General features: G+C 39.9%; 1 protein-coding gene across 1 annotated transcript in view; it reads right to left on the reverse strand.

The window, feature by feature from the left end:
* LOC132890179 (gamma-aminobutyric acid receptor subunit alpha-2) overlaps positions 1 to 2,275 on the reverse strand; it is a 120,556-nt gene extending 118,281 nt beyond the window's left edge. Inside the window, exon 1 of the mRNA XM_060926968.1 lies at positions 2,254 to 2,275. Coding sequence (XP_060782951.1) covers positions 2,254 to 2,275 — 22 coding nt within the window. The remainder of the gene's footprint in view (positions 1 to 2,253) is intronic.
* Positions 2,276 to 13,434: the final 11,159 nt, after the last annotated feature.

Consider the following 13,434-nt stretch of genomic DNA (forward strand, 5'->3'; position numbering starts at 1 on the left):
GGTAATGCACCTTTAAGTTGGTTTGCCAACCGCCAAAAAAAACCCTAAGGAAAAAGAAGAAAAAAAAATCCAAAAAATACAAAAAAGCAACAAAACATGGAATAAAAGTATTTGATGGTAAGAACATCTCATCTCATCTCATTATCTCTAGCCGCTTTATCCTTCTACAGGGTCGCAGGCAAGCTGGAGCCTATCCCAGCTGACTATGGGCGAAAGGCGGGGTACACCCTGGACAAGTCGCCAGGTCATCACAGGGCTGACACATAGACACAGACAACCATTCACACTCACATTCACACCTACGGTCAATTTAGAGTCACCAGTTAACCTAACCTGCATGTCTTTGGACTGTGGGGGAAACCGGAGCACCCGGAGGAAACCCACGCGGACACGGGGAGAACATGCAAACTCCGCACAGAAAGGCCCTCGCCGGCCCCGGGGCTCGAACCCAGGACCTTCTTGCTGTGAGGCGACAGTGCTAACCACTACACCACCGTGCCGCCCCTGGTAAGAACATATATAAATATATATATATATATATATACACACACACATATATATATATATATATATATATATATATATATATTTTTTTTTTTTTCAATAATAATTATGATAGCATTTTCCACAAATTGCTACTGTCATTTTGCCAGTTTATCAGTTTGTTTACATTCTAAGCAAAAATGATTTTGTCGGACATTTTGTATAAAGTTTTTATTTATCGAATTTGCACAAAAAAATGCTCTGTTTCTTAAAATCCAGTGAATGTGGATAGAATAAAACAGTTATTCCATTCAATCTTGTCGTATATGGCTTATAGCCAACTCAGCGCGTGTACAACTTGATTTCTGTTAATTAACTTCCATCCCTATAAAGTTTCGATGAGTTTTACGAAATCAAATAAAGTAACTAGGAATTCTTAATCAATTTTAGCAATACTTGCTACAGCTTATGAGCTGCTGCAGTTTTCATGTCGTGCATTTACACCCATTTTCAGTTTGGTTTTAACGCATGTAAAAACTGTATAATGAAGTGGTACGATGCATTATCTAAGCTATTATACAACCCCGATTCCAAAAAAGTTGGGACAAAGTACAAATTGTAAATAAAAACGGAATGCAATAATTTACAAATCTCAAAAACTGATATTGTATTCACAATAGAACATAGACAACATATCAAATGTCGAAAGTGAGACATTTTGAAATTTCATGCCAAATATTGGCTCATTTGAAATTTCATGACAGCAACACATCTCAAAAAAGTTGGGACAAGGGCAATAAGAGGCTGGAAAAGTTAAAGGTACAAAAAGGAACAAGCTGGAGGACCAAATTGCAACTCATTAGGTCAATTGGCAATAGGTCATTAACATGACTGGGTATAAAAAGAGCATCTTGGAGTGGCAGCGGCTCTCAGAAGTAAAGATGGGAAGGGGATCACCAATCCCCCTAATTCTGCACCAACAAATAGTGGAGCAATATCAGAAAGGAGTTCGACAGTGTAAAACTGCAAAGAATTTGAACATATCATCATCTACAGTGCATAATATCATCAAAAGATTCAGAGAATCTGGAAGAATCTCTGTGCGTAAGGGTCAAGGCCGGAAAACCATACTGGGTGCCCGTGATCTTCGGGCCCTTAGACGGCACTGCATCACATACAGGCATGCTTCTGTAATGGAAATCACAAAATGGGCTCAGGAATATTTCCAGAGAACATTATCTGTGAACACAATTCACCGTACCATCCGCCGTTGCCAGCTAAAACTCTATAGTTCAAAGAAGAAGCCGTATCTAAACATGATCCAGAAATGCAGACGTCTTCTCTGGGCCAAGGCTCATTTAAAATGGACTGTGGCAAAGTGGAAAACTGTTCTGTGGTCAGACGAATCAAAATTTGAAGTTCTTTATGGAAATCAGGGACGCCGTGTCATTCGGACTAAAGAGGAGAAGGACGACCCAAGTTGTTATCAGCACTCAGTTCAGAAGCCTGCATCTCTGATGGTATGGGGTTGCATTAGTGCGTGTGGCATGGGCAGCTTACACATCTGGAAAGACACCATCAATGCTGAAAGGTATATCCAGGTTCTAGAGCAACATATGCTCCCATCCAGACGACGTCTCTTTCAGGGAAGACCTTGCATTTTCCAACATGACAATGCCAAACCACATACTGCATCAATTACAGCATCATGGCTGCGTAGAAGAAGGGTCCGGGTACTGAACTGGCCAGCCTGCAGTCCAGATCTTTCACCCATAGAAAACATTTGGCGCATCATAAAATGGAAGATACGACAAAAAAGACCAAAGACAGTTGAGCAACTAGAATCCTACATTAGACAAGAATGGGTTAACATTCCTATCCCTAAACTTGAGCAACTTGTCTCCTCAGTCCCCAGACGTTTACAGACTGTTGTAAAGAGAAAAGGGGATGTCTCACAGTGGTAAACATGGCCTTGTCCCAACTTTTTTGAGATGTGTTGTTGTCATAAAATTTTAAAAATCACCTAATTTTTCTCTTTAAATTATACATTTTCTCAGCTTAAACATTTGATATGTCATCTATGTTCTATTCTGAATAAAATATGGAATTTTGAAACTTCCACATCATTGCATTCTGTTTTTATTTACAATTTGTACTTTGTCCCAACTTTTTTGGAATCGGGGTTGTACATTAATCTCATCTATGGTCAGTAGCTAGGCAACAAATCCTGCAGTATATGAACTGCATGACATTTTGTTGGTAAGCCGAAATGTTCACACAACTACAAATCCTACCCATGGGGCTCCAGGGAAGACTGTCACATCAAATCTCAAGGCATGGGACAAAGAGGCAATTTTGGGCCTTACCTCAACTTCTACAACACATGGCAACATAACCATGTCTCATCCCAGACTAATGCACTAACAGTCCTGATGCCGAGTCACATTACATATCAAACTACACCTACTGTATATGATATATACAGGAAATCCAAAATAACTCAGGAATTACATAGTTTCTTACGTTGTGCTGGTTTCTATTTCTAATTGCTATTTCTATTCCTATCACTCTTTTATTCTCATGTGATCAATAAACACATTTATGTTCTATTAGAATGTTCTAGTTACAGCTAACTCATGTCTGTGAGGTGACGTGGAAGCAGAGAGAGTGATTTTTCCCAGTGATTAGACCATGTCCCGGAGCAGCCACTCCATCCCTCTCCAACTGCACTCATATCACAAGCTAATGGTAGTTGCCACCTGACCAATGCATTAATCATTGTCTCGCCATCCCAAAGAGATCGCAAAGTAGTGTTTGTCAGTAGTAATTTGCTTGTGTTTCACATCTTTAAATACGACTGATAATGAATATAGATAAATGTTATTAAATCATTTCCTGAAGCAAATGGATTTTGCTTAATAATGATACATGAATTTTGGAGTGATTTCTAATGAGAATAGTCATTGAGTACTGGAGCTGGGGAAAAGCTCCAGTGGAATCTCAAACTGTGAGACTCCATCTTCTCTAGGGGAGGAAAAGACATAAATTTATTAGGTTACCCATTGGGCAAGTGAAACACTGATGTGCTTGCCCAGTCCCATGTCCAGGTTGCCTGGAAACTAGCTGACTGGGCTAAAAAAAGGTAGCTAACACAATAATGTGTAGCAAAGCATGGGACTACATTACATTAATGGCATTTAGCAGACACTCTTATCCAGAGCAACATACAATATACCCAGAGCAGCCTGGGGAGCAGTTAAGGGTTAGGTGCCTTGCTCAAGGGCACTTCAGGCATTCCTGCTGGTCTAGGGAATTGAACCAGCAACCTTTTGGTCCCAAAACTGCTTCCCTAACCATTTAGGCCATAGCTTCTCCACATGATAAGGGACTAAGGGAAATAAATGAGTATACGATCAAGTATCACATTGGGTCTGTTCTTATGACAAAATGTCAGCAAGTCAGTGGCAAAAATCTCAGCTAAGATAGGTCTCTCCTCATATCAAATTAAAAAAAGGTACAATTCTAGAGAGGGTGGCATGGTGGTGTAGAGGTTAACACTGTTGCTTCACAGCAAGAAGGTTCTGGGTTTGAGCCCAGTCGCTGATGAGGGGCGGTTCCTGAGTTGTTTGCGACGAGTCTTTTTTTCCACGAGTGTTGGTGTTAATTACTAATCTTATTTATTTTTTCTACAAATAATTTTCCAGTATCCGCTTCATTTTTTATTGTACTTCCGCTTTCCTTTTTGTACTTTCCACTTTCACTTTCCTTTTTCCGTTTTTTTTCTCTCTCTTTTTTCGGAAGAACACCGAGACCGGAAGCTTTCTTTTTTTCTCCTCCTATGTAAAGACCACAATCGGAGGCCAATCACATCAGATCTGCTTTAATATCAACAGATCTTCAATTAAGGTACGTGAATCCTTTTATCATGGCACACCTTCAGCCTGTTCAGTGTGCTGAGTGCAGGATGTTTAGCCATTCTTCCTCTGTCGCTAGCGATAGCTTTATTTGTGATAAGTGCAGATTAGTTAGCTCTCTGACGGAGAAGATTATAGTGTTAGAACTGCATATCCAGGCTTTAGAGAAGGTCAGTGAGAATGAGAACAGTGTAGTTTCTGTAGGGGAAAGTCTGGATGCCCTAGGTGGAGTTAGTAATCCCCCAACTCCAGCATTAGAGCCCTTACAGCGGGGCAAATGGGTGATGACTCGGTGGCATAAGCGTAGAGCCAAAGCTACCGCTGAGGCTCGCCCACGGGAGCACCACTCCTCTCCGCATCACGTGTCGAACAGGTTTGCTCTCCTTAGTGATGCACTCACTGAGAAACGTGAAAGAGCTCTGGTTATAGGGGACTCTATCATACGGCATGTGAAATTAGCTCAGCCTTTAGGGGCACCAGCAGCTTTAGTCAGGAGCCAGGGCGCCGGACATAGCAGGTAATCTTAGGGTCCTAGGCAAGCACAGGTTCTCAAAGATAGTTATCCATGCAGGAGCTAATGATATACGCCTTCGTCAGTCTGAGGTTACTAAAAGTAACTTTGTAGAGGTGTTTAAATTAGCAAAGGCGATGTCTGATGCTGTACCGTAGTATGCTCTGGCCCCATCCCAATGCGGCGTAGCGATGTAGCTTACAGCAGGTTATAGTCGCTGAACTGCTGGTTGTCCAGGTGGTGCTCTGAAAACAGTGTGGGCTTTATAGATAATTGGGCTAATTTTGAGGGCACTGCTGGCCTGTTAGGGCGGGACGGAATCTATCCCACTCGGGAAGGTGCTACTCTCATTTCCTACAGCATAGGTCATAGTCTCAGAACAGGCCTCATTAATTTCTGACAATCCAGAGCCAAGGCCAGGGAGCAGACGAACAGGCTAAACTGACTGTCTGCTAGCTGCACAGAGTCGTCACTCAGGGTCCACTACATTGAGACTGTGTCTGTTCCCCGAGCTCAACAAAAAAGTAGAAATATTCAGAGAGTTTGTTCCAGTAACCTAATCAATATAAAATTAGATCATACTGACTGTACAGCTGCTGCCAGCACCTTTGATCAAAAGGTGGGGCTATTAAATATTAGATCTCTTACATCTAAAGTACTAATGGTTAATGAACTCATTACTGATCAGGAGTTTAATGTACTTTGTTTAACTGAAACATGGATTAAGCCAAATGAATATATAGCATTAAATGAAGCTAGACCTCCTGGATATAGTTATATACACCAGCCGCGTCTAACTGGCAGAGGAGGAGGCGTCGCGGTTATTTATAATGATTATCTAGGTGTAACACCAAAACCTGGTTATAAATTTAATACATTTGAAGTTCTTCATACTAATATAATGTATGTAGCCTCGAAAAATAGGTCTACCCAGTTAATTCCATTACTTATTATTTACAGGCTCCCAGGGCCATATTTTGAGTTTCTTTCTGAATTTGCAGATTTTATCTCAGATCTGGTTAGTTCCTTAGACAAAGCTTTAGTTGTGGTAGATTTTAATATTCACTTCGATAACCCAGAAGACCCTTTGAAAACAGCATTTGTGTACATTTTAGATTCAGTAGGGATTAATCAGAATGTCATAGGACCGACCCATAATGGTGGTCACACCCTTGATCTAATACTAACATTCGGGTTAAACGTAGAAAATATAGCCATACTTCCACAGTTATCTCAGATCATTATCTCATCTCATTCAAAATATGTCTGAGTAATAATATATGCACCTCACCACGCAACTGTATTAAACGTACATTCATGTCAACTACTGCACAGAGCTTTATAAATGATCTCCCAGAGTTACCAACTTTGATTGGGTCACTATCAGCCCCTGCAGAACTTGATCAGACAACTGAATGCTTAGAGTCAACGTTCCACCATACTTTAGATAATGTAGCTCCTCTTAAATGGAAAATGGTCAGAGACAAAAAATTAGCACCCTGGTATAATGATGACACTCGCACTTTAAAACAGACCACTCGAAAATTGGAACGTAAATGGTGTCAAACAAAATTGGTAGTGTTCAAATTAACATGGAAGGAGAGCTTCCTGATGTACAGAAAAGCTCTTAGTACTGCTAGATCAACATATCTCTCCTCCCTAATAGAAGATAACAAAAATAATCCGAGATTCCTATTTAATACTGTAGCAAAATTAACCAGGAATAAGTCCACTATAGACACATGCACACCTGTAGTATATAGTAGCAACGATTTCATGAATTTTTTTAATGACAAAATTGAGAATATCCGACAAAAAATTCAAACTACTAATTTAAGGTCAGACAATGTAAGTGACCCAGTAGTTAACAATATAGCTGTATCAGATCAGCATCAGAATGTTTTACTCCCCTTAGAGAAACTGAATTACTTTCATTAATCTCAGCATCAAAAGCCTCAACTTGTGTACTAGATCCCTTACCTACACGTCTATTCAAACAGATAATACCTGAAGTAATTGAACCGCTTCTAAAAATAATAAATTCTTCTCTTACAATTGGCTATGTACCCAAATCCTTTAAACTAGCAGTTATCAAACCCCTGATTAAGAAACCTGACCTTGAGTCCTGTCAGCTGTCCAATTATCGGCCAACATCAAACCTCCCCTTTATCTCCAAGATCCTTGAAAAAGTTGTGGCACAGCAGTTATGCTTATATTTACATAGGAATAACATCCATGAAATGTATCAGTCAGGATTTAGACCTCATCATAGCACAGAGACAGCTCTGGTTAAAGTAGTAAACGACCTACTGTTGGTGTCTGATCTGGGCTGTCTCGCTGCTTGTGTTGCTTGACCTTAGTGCAGCATTTGATACCATTGATCATTCCATTCTTCTGGATAGACTAGAAAATGTTGTGGGAGTTAAGAGAACGTCCCTCTCCTGGCTCAGGTCTTATTTAACTGATCACTATCAGTATGTTGATGTAAATGATGATTTTTCTAGACATACTGAGGTAAAGTTTGGTGTTCCACAAGGTTCTGTCTTGGGTCCACTGCTTTGTTCTTTATACATGTTACCTCTGGGTGATATTATTTGTAAACATTGTATTAGTTTCCACTGTTATGCTGATGACACACAGTTGTATGTTTCTGCAAAACCTGATGAGAGACACCAGCTTAAAAGAATTGAGGAATGTGTGAAGGACATTAGACACTGGATGCTTATTAACTTCCTTCTGTTTAACTCTGACAAGACTGAAGTACTTGTACTAGGACCACATGCAGCTAGAAGTAAGTTTTCTGATTACACAGTAACTCTGGATGGCCTTTCTGTTTCTTCACGTGCAGCAGTAAAAGACCTCAGAGTGATTATTGACCCCAGTCTTTCATTCGAAACTCACATTGATAACATCACCCAGATAGCTTTCTTTCATCTCAGAAATATTGCTAAGATAAGAAATTTAATGTCACTACATGACGCGGAAAAATTAGTTCATGCTTTTGTTACCTCCAGGTTGGATTATTGTAATGCCTTACTGTCTGGATGTTCCAATAAGTGCATAAACAAGCTCCAGTTAGTTCAAAATGCAGCAGCAAGAGTCCTTACTAGAACTAGAAAATATGACCACATCACCCCTGTCTTATCCACACTGCATTGGCTCCCAATCAAATTTCGTATTGATTATAAAATACTACTATTGACCTTTGAAGCACTGAATGGTCTTGTGCCACAGTACCTGAGTGAACTTCTGGTCCTCTATGACCCGCCATGCCTACTTACTGTAGATCAAAAGGTGCAGGCTATCTGCTGGTACCTTGTATAGTGAAGGCTACATCAGGGGGCAGAGCCTTTTCTTACAAAGCCACACAGTTATGGAACAGCCTTCCAAGTAATGTACGGGAATCAGACACAGTCTCAGCGTTTAAGTCTAGGCTAAAAATATATCTGTTTAGTCAAGCCTTTTGTTAATGGTGTTTATGAGGTAAAGGTGTAGATCTGGAGGGTCCTCAGACATAGAATGTTCTGGTAAACTGGGATGTATGGATGCTGTCAGTCCCCCACTCGCTTGCTCACTCGAGTTTGTTGACAGTGTAGTGGCTGGCTGCTTTATCTCCTGGGGCTCCCTCATGCCTGTGTTACCTTCTGGCTCTCCCCTTTTGGTTATGCTGTCATAGTTAGTTGCCGGAGTCCCTGCTTGTACTCAGTGCAATATGTATACTGTTCCTACTTATTCAGGTGACATTGGGCATACCTAAAAACCTGTGTTTTCTCTCCTCCCCCCCCAAATCTGTCCCTCTGAGTTACATGTTGCTCCTGGGATCGAGATGCTGACCTCTTCTGCTGCTCGGACCTGCCTGATCCATCTTGGTGCCCTGTGTCTGGTTGGAGTCTCATCACATCGCTCCTGTAGAGGACGGCCCCATATGGGCAGTTGAAAGTCACACTTGGAAGATGCTCTGGACACTTACAGTAATGTTTTTATGGGTGAGGACTACAATTGACTTGCTAACTTTAGGACTGCAGTTGTAATGAACAGTTCTGCACTCAAGTTTCCATCAATGAAGAGTTTATAACATCAACGAAACTGACTTCATGTTAAAACTGTTAATGTTATAGTCACGTTGTCTGTTGTTGCCCAAATGAGGATGGGTTCCCTTTTGAGTCTGGTTCCTCTCAAGGTTTGTTCCTCATGTCGTCTGAGGGAGTTTTTGCTTGCCACTGTTGCCACAGGCTTGCTCATTAGGGATAGATTAGGGATAAAATTAGCTCATGTTTTAAGTCATTCAAATTCTGTAAAGCTGCTTTGCGACAATGTTTATTGTTAAAAGTGCTATACAAATAAACTTGACTTGACCTTTCTGTGTGGAGTTTGCATGTTCTCCCCGTGTCTGTGTGGGTTTCCTCCGGGTGATCCGGTTTCCTCCACAGTCCAAAGACATGCAGGTTAGGTTAATTGGTGGCTCTAGATTGACCATAAGTGTGAATGTGAGTGTGAATGGTTGTTTGTCTCTGTCAGCCCTGTGATGATCTGGTGACTTGTCCAGGGTGTACCCCACCTCTCGCTCATAGTCAGCTGGGATAGGCTCCAGCTTGCCTGCGACCCTGCACAGGATAAGTGGTGATGGATATCTCTGGAATTCTAGACAGTTTTGCACCACACTTTTGAACATGCTGAATAATCAGCCTAATAAAAGCATTGAACCACTGTGCAGACTGCAGTTTGGCTGATGTCTACAGCACAGCAGGCAGTGAGATTTGGAAGCATGCTCTATACTTAAGGCATCAAGCTATGTCGTAGACTACACCTAGCCACTGGGGTCAAACCATTAATGGATTTTGTAAATCTGTGATTTGCAAATGAGATGATTGAACTGCTCTGACATATGAGGCTCTGATGTGGTCTAGTACCTGAACTGAAGCTCTATTTGTTCTCAATTTCATAAAAGCGCATTTTCAGATCTTTTTTTTAGGATGCAAGGCTAGAAAACTTTTTTCCACTCTTCTGGTACTCTAGTAAAGTATTTATATTGTCAGATCTCAGCACCACACCAAATAACACACACTGAATAGTATGCATGCCCACTGACAGTCCTCTCAATAACTGCCGGCAACCGGCTATTTTGCCGCCTACAAACGCTCCATTGCCGGCTACTCACAGTGGTTTTTCAAAGAATTGAAATTCATAAGTTTTTACTTCATAATAATAAAATTTTGCATTCAGGATCACTCAGAATTCACCATTTAACATCTACATTTTCAAAATTTTCCGGGGGAGGACCCCCCGGACCCCCCTCTTTTTTATACATTGCAGCGGGGGCTAACGCAGCCTCTGCTCAGCTTACGCTTAACATGGATCCCAGACCTCCGCTATTTAGCAGAATTCCGCTATTCCGCTATAAGTGTTGTTGTTTTTTTAAATCTCTTGTATATCTGTCAAAAATATGTTTGTTTAAGTAAAATGACCAGCAGAATACGTTCTGATTTAGTTTGCTTGTTTAGCGATGTTTTCTTCAGCTTCGTTTGTTCTCGTTGACATTCGGGAACACTTGGAAGTTAAATTGATGTAAATACCGCGAGACTGTACGTGATAGAATGAGAAAACAATATGGCTGCGCCCATTTGCTAGAAAACGTGTTTTAACTCTAATGCGTTGAACTTAATTCAATATGTCGTGGAAAGCGTAGTTGCGCTTAGCCAGAGAGGAAGTTGAATCCAAGAAGAGATTAATGAATGTGGTGAATACAGAACTGGAAACAAAAGCTCAAGCGAACAGAGTAGCCAAGAAACTATCCAAAAGAGCACTGCAGGAACATCAGACAAAACAGAAGGAAAGATCAGAGAAACAAAAGCAGAGAAAACTGGAGGAAAGATCACAGAATGCACCCCAGAAAAGAGCATTAAATTCCTCTTCAGTGAAACCTTTCAAAAAGAGAGAGGTTTAAATAAAATATCTCCAATATTTGCTGTACATATGTATATATCTAATATTACTGAATCATTGATTTCTGCTCATATTCATGATTTTTGAAAAATGAATGTGGCTTATATTAGACTAGTATTGACATTAACTCGAAACAAAAAAATAAACAAATGAGATGAACTATGGATACTATTGTTATATTATAACAAAATCAGTGGAATATTTAGGCAAGTATATTCTTCAAAGCTACATTTTTGTCTAATTTTTATAACAAATTTTTTTTTGCCACTTATGTCATACATTACAAAATATGGCATCAAATGGAGACACATTATTGTTAAATTCTGTTGCTTTTCTATGTTAAATCTATGTAAAAAATGTGTTCTATAGCATCTTTAAATGTTAAAATCTCAACAGCTTCAGGGGACTTTGCCCCCTGTACCCCCAGCAGGGGCGCTGCCCCTGCACCCCGCAAAGGGCTTGCAGCCCCCTTGACCCATGCTGATAGTTTCTTACATTCCTCTATTTTTTTCAATTACTGCTGGGATCCCTGGCTTAACCTCTGCCTACTACTCTTTCTTACTTGCCACTTTCTCAGAAATATATTGAGAGAGCTGCACTGAGTACACCAGAAGTACACTTCTCTCCAAGCCATACAAGTACCAGGGACACACTGTCACTGATGGAAAGCAACATTACCATCCATTACATACATACAGTACACACTGATCAGCCATAACATTATGACCACTGACAAGCGACATGAATAACATTAATAATCTCATTACAATGCCACCTGGCAGTGGGTAAGATATATTAGACAGCAAGAGAACAGTCAGTTCTTGAAGTTGATGTGTTGGAAGCAGGAAAAATGGGCAAGCATAAGGATCTGAACACAACTGCAGAAAAAAAGTTAATGCTGGCTAAAACAGAAAGGTGTCAGCATTAACATTTTCAGCAGTTTGTGCCACAGTACCTCTTCTGTGGGATTGGACCATATGGGCTAGCCTTTGTGCCCCATGCGAATCAGTGAGCCTTTGACACCCATGACCTTGTCACCGGTTCACTGGTTGTCCTTCCTTGGACCACTTTTGGTCAGTACTAACCACTGCATACCAGGAACACCCCACAAGATGAGCCAGTTTGGAGTCGCTCAGACCCAGTCATCTAGCCATCACAATTTGGCCCTTGTCAAAGTTGCTCAGATCCTTATGCTTGCCCATTTTTCCTGTTTCCAACACATCAACTTCAAGAACTGACTGTTCTCTTGCTACCTAAGGTATCCCACTCCTTGACAGGTGCCACTGTAATGAGATAATCAATGTTATTCTATCCACATTCACTGGATATGAGCAATCGTGCACTCTGATTGGCTACTCTACTCCTAGACTATCAGTTCATATACAGTGAGTAGAGAAAAACAAAATGGCGGAGCGTGTTGCTCAACCAACCAAGGTTGAAATCAAAACTTTACTCGAAAACACCCCCCCCCCAAAAAAAAATACAAGAAAGCAATAAAATATGGAATAAAAGTATTTGATGGTAAGCACGTATCTTTTTTAATTTTTTAAGAATTATTATTATCATCACATTTTTCACAAATTGCGACTGTCATTTCATCAGTTTGTTTACATTCTAATCAGAAATTATTTTGTCAGACATTTTGTATAAAGTTTTTATTTATCGAATTTGCAAAAAATTTAAGTGCTCTGTTTCGCAAAATCCAGTGAATGTGGATAGAATAAAACAGTTATTCCACTCAATCTCGTCCTTATAGCCGACTCGCGCTGTCAGCTCATGTACGACTTGATTTCGTGGAATAACTGGTAAATATAATTTATTACAATATAGATATTGTATTGTCGTACAGTACCAGCCAAAAGTTTGGACACACCTGCTAATTCAATGTTTTTTTCTTTATTTTTATTCATTAAAATCCCTTCATGTCTTCAAGTAATGATGGACGTCGTTTCTCTTTATTTAGTTAAGTGGTTCTTGACATAATATGGATTACTACAGTTGTGGAATAGGGCTATTTACTGTATTTTTATTATTTATTATTTCCTGTTTAATCTCAAACACATTAAAAAGGTAAGAAATGGGACTAATTAACTTTTGACAAGGCACCTGTTAATTGAAAACCATTCCAGGTGACTACCTCATGAAGCTGGTTAAGATAATGCCAATAGTGTGCAAAGTGTCATCAGGGTAAACAGTGCATGCTTTGAAGAATTTAAAATAAGAAACATGTTTTGTTTTTCAACACTTTTTTTGTTTATCACATAATTCCATATATGTTCCATATGTTATTTCATAGTTTTGATGTCTTCAGTATTGTTCTACAATGTAGAAAATAGTCACAATACAGAAAAACCTATGAATGAGTACGGGTGTCCAAACTTTTGACTGATATCCTGTTTGTGAAAGATATTAACTGTACAAAAATCTAAATGTGGGTGCAAAATGTAGGCCAAATATGAGCAGTATAAATAGTAATAGCTCATATACGACTCGATTTTGTGGAATAACTTAATTATTCACTTCACCTGTCAGTGGTTTTAATGGTATGGCTGATCGGTGTGTCTCAACCTAAAAATTTCTTGT

This window comes from Neoarius graeffei, chromosome 8 (genome assembly GCF_027579695.1).
Source record: "Neoarius graeffei isolate fNeoGra1 chromosome 8, fNeoGra1.pri, whole genome shotgun sequence".
Classification (NCBI taxonomy): Eukaryota; Metazoa; Chordata; class Actinopteri; order Siluriformes; family Ariidae; genus Neoarius; species Neoarius graeffei.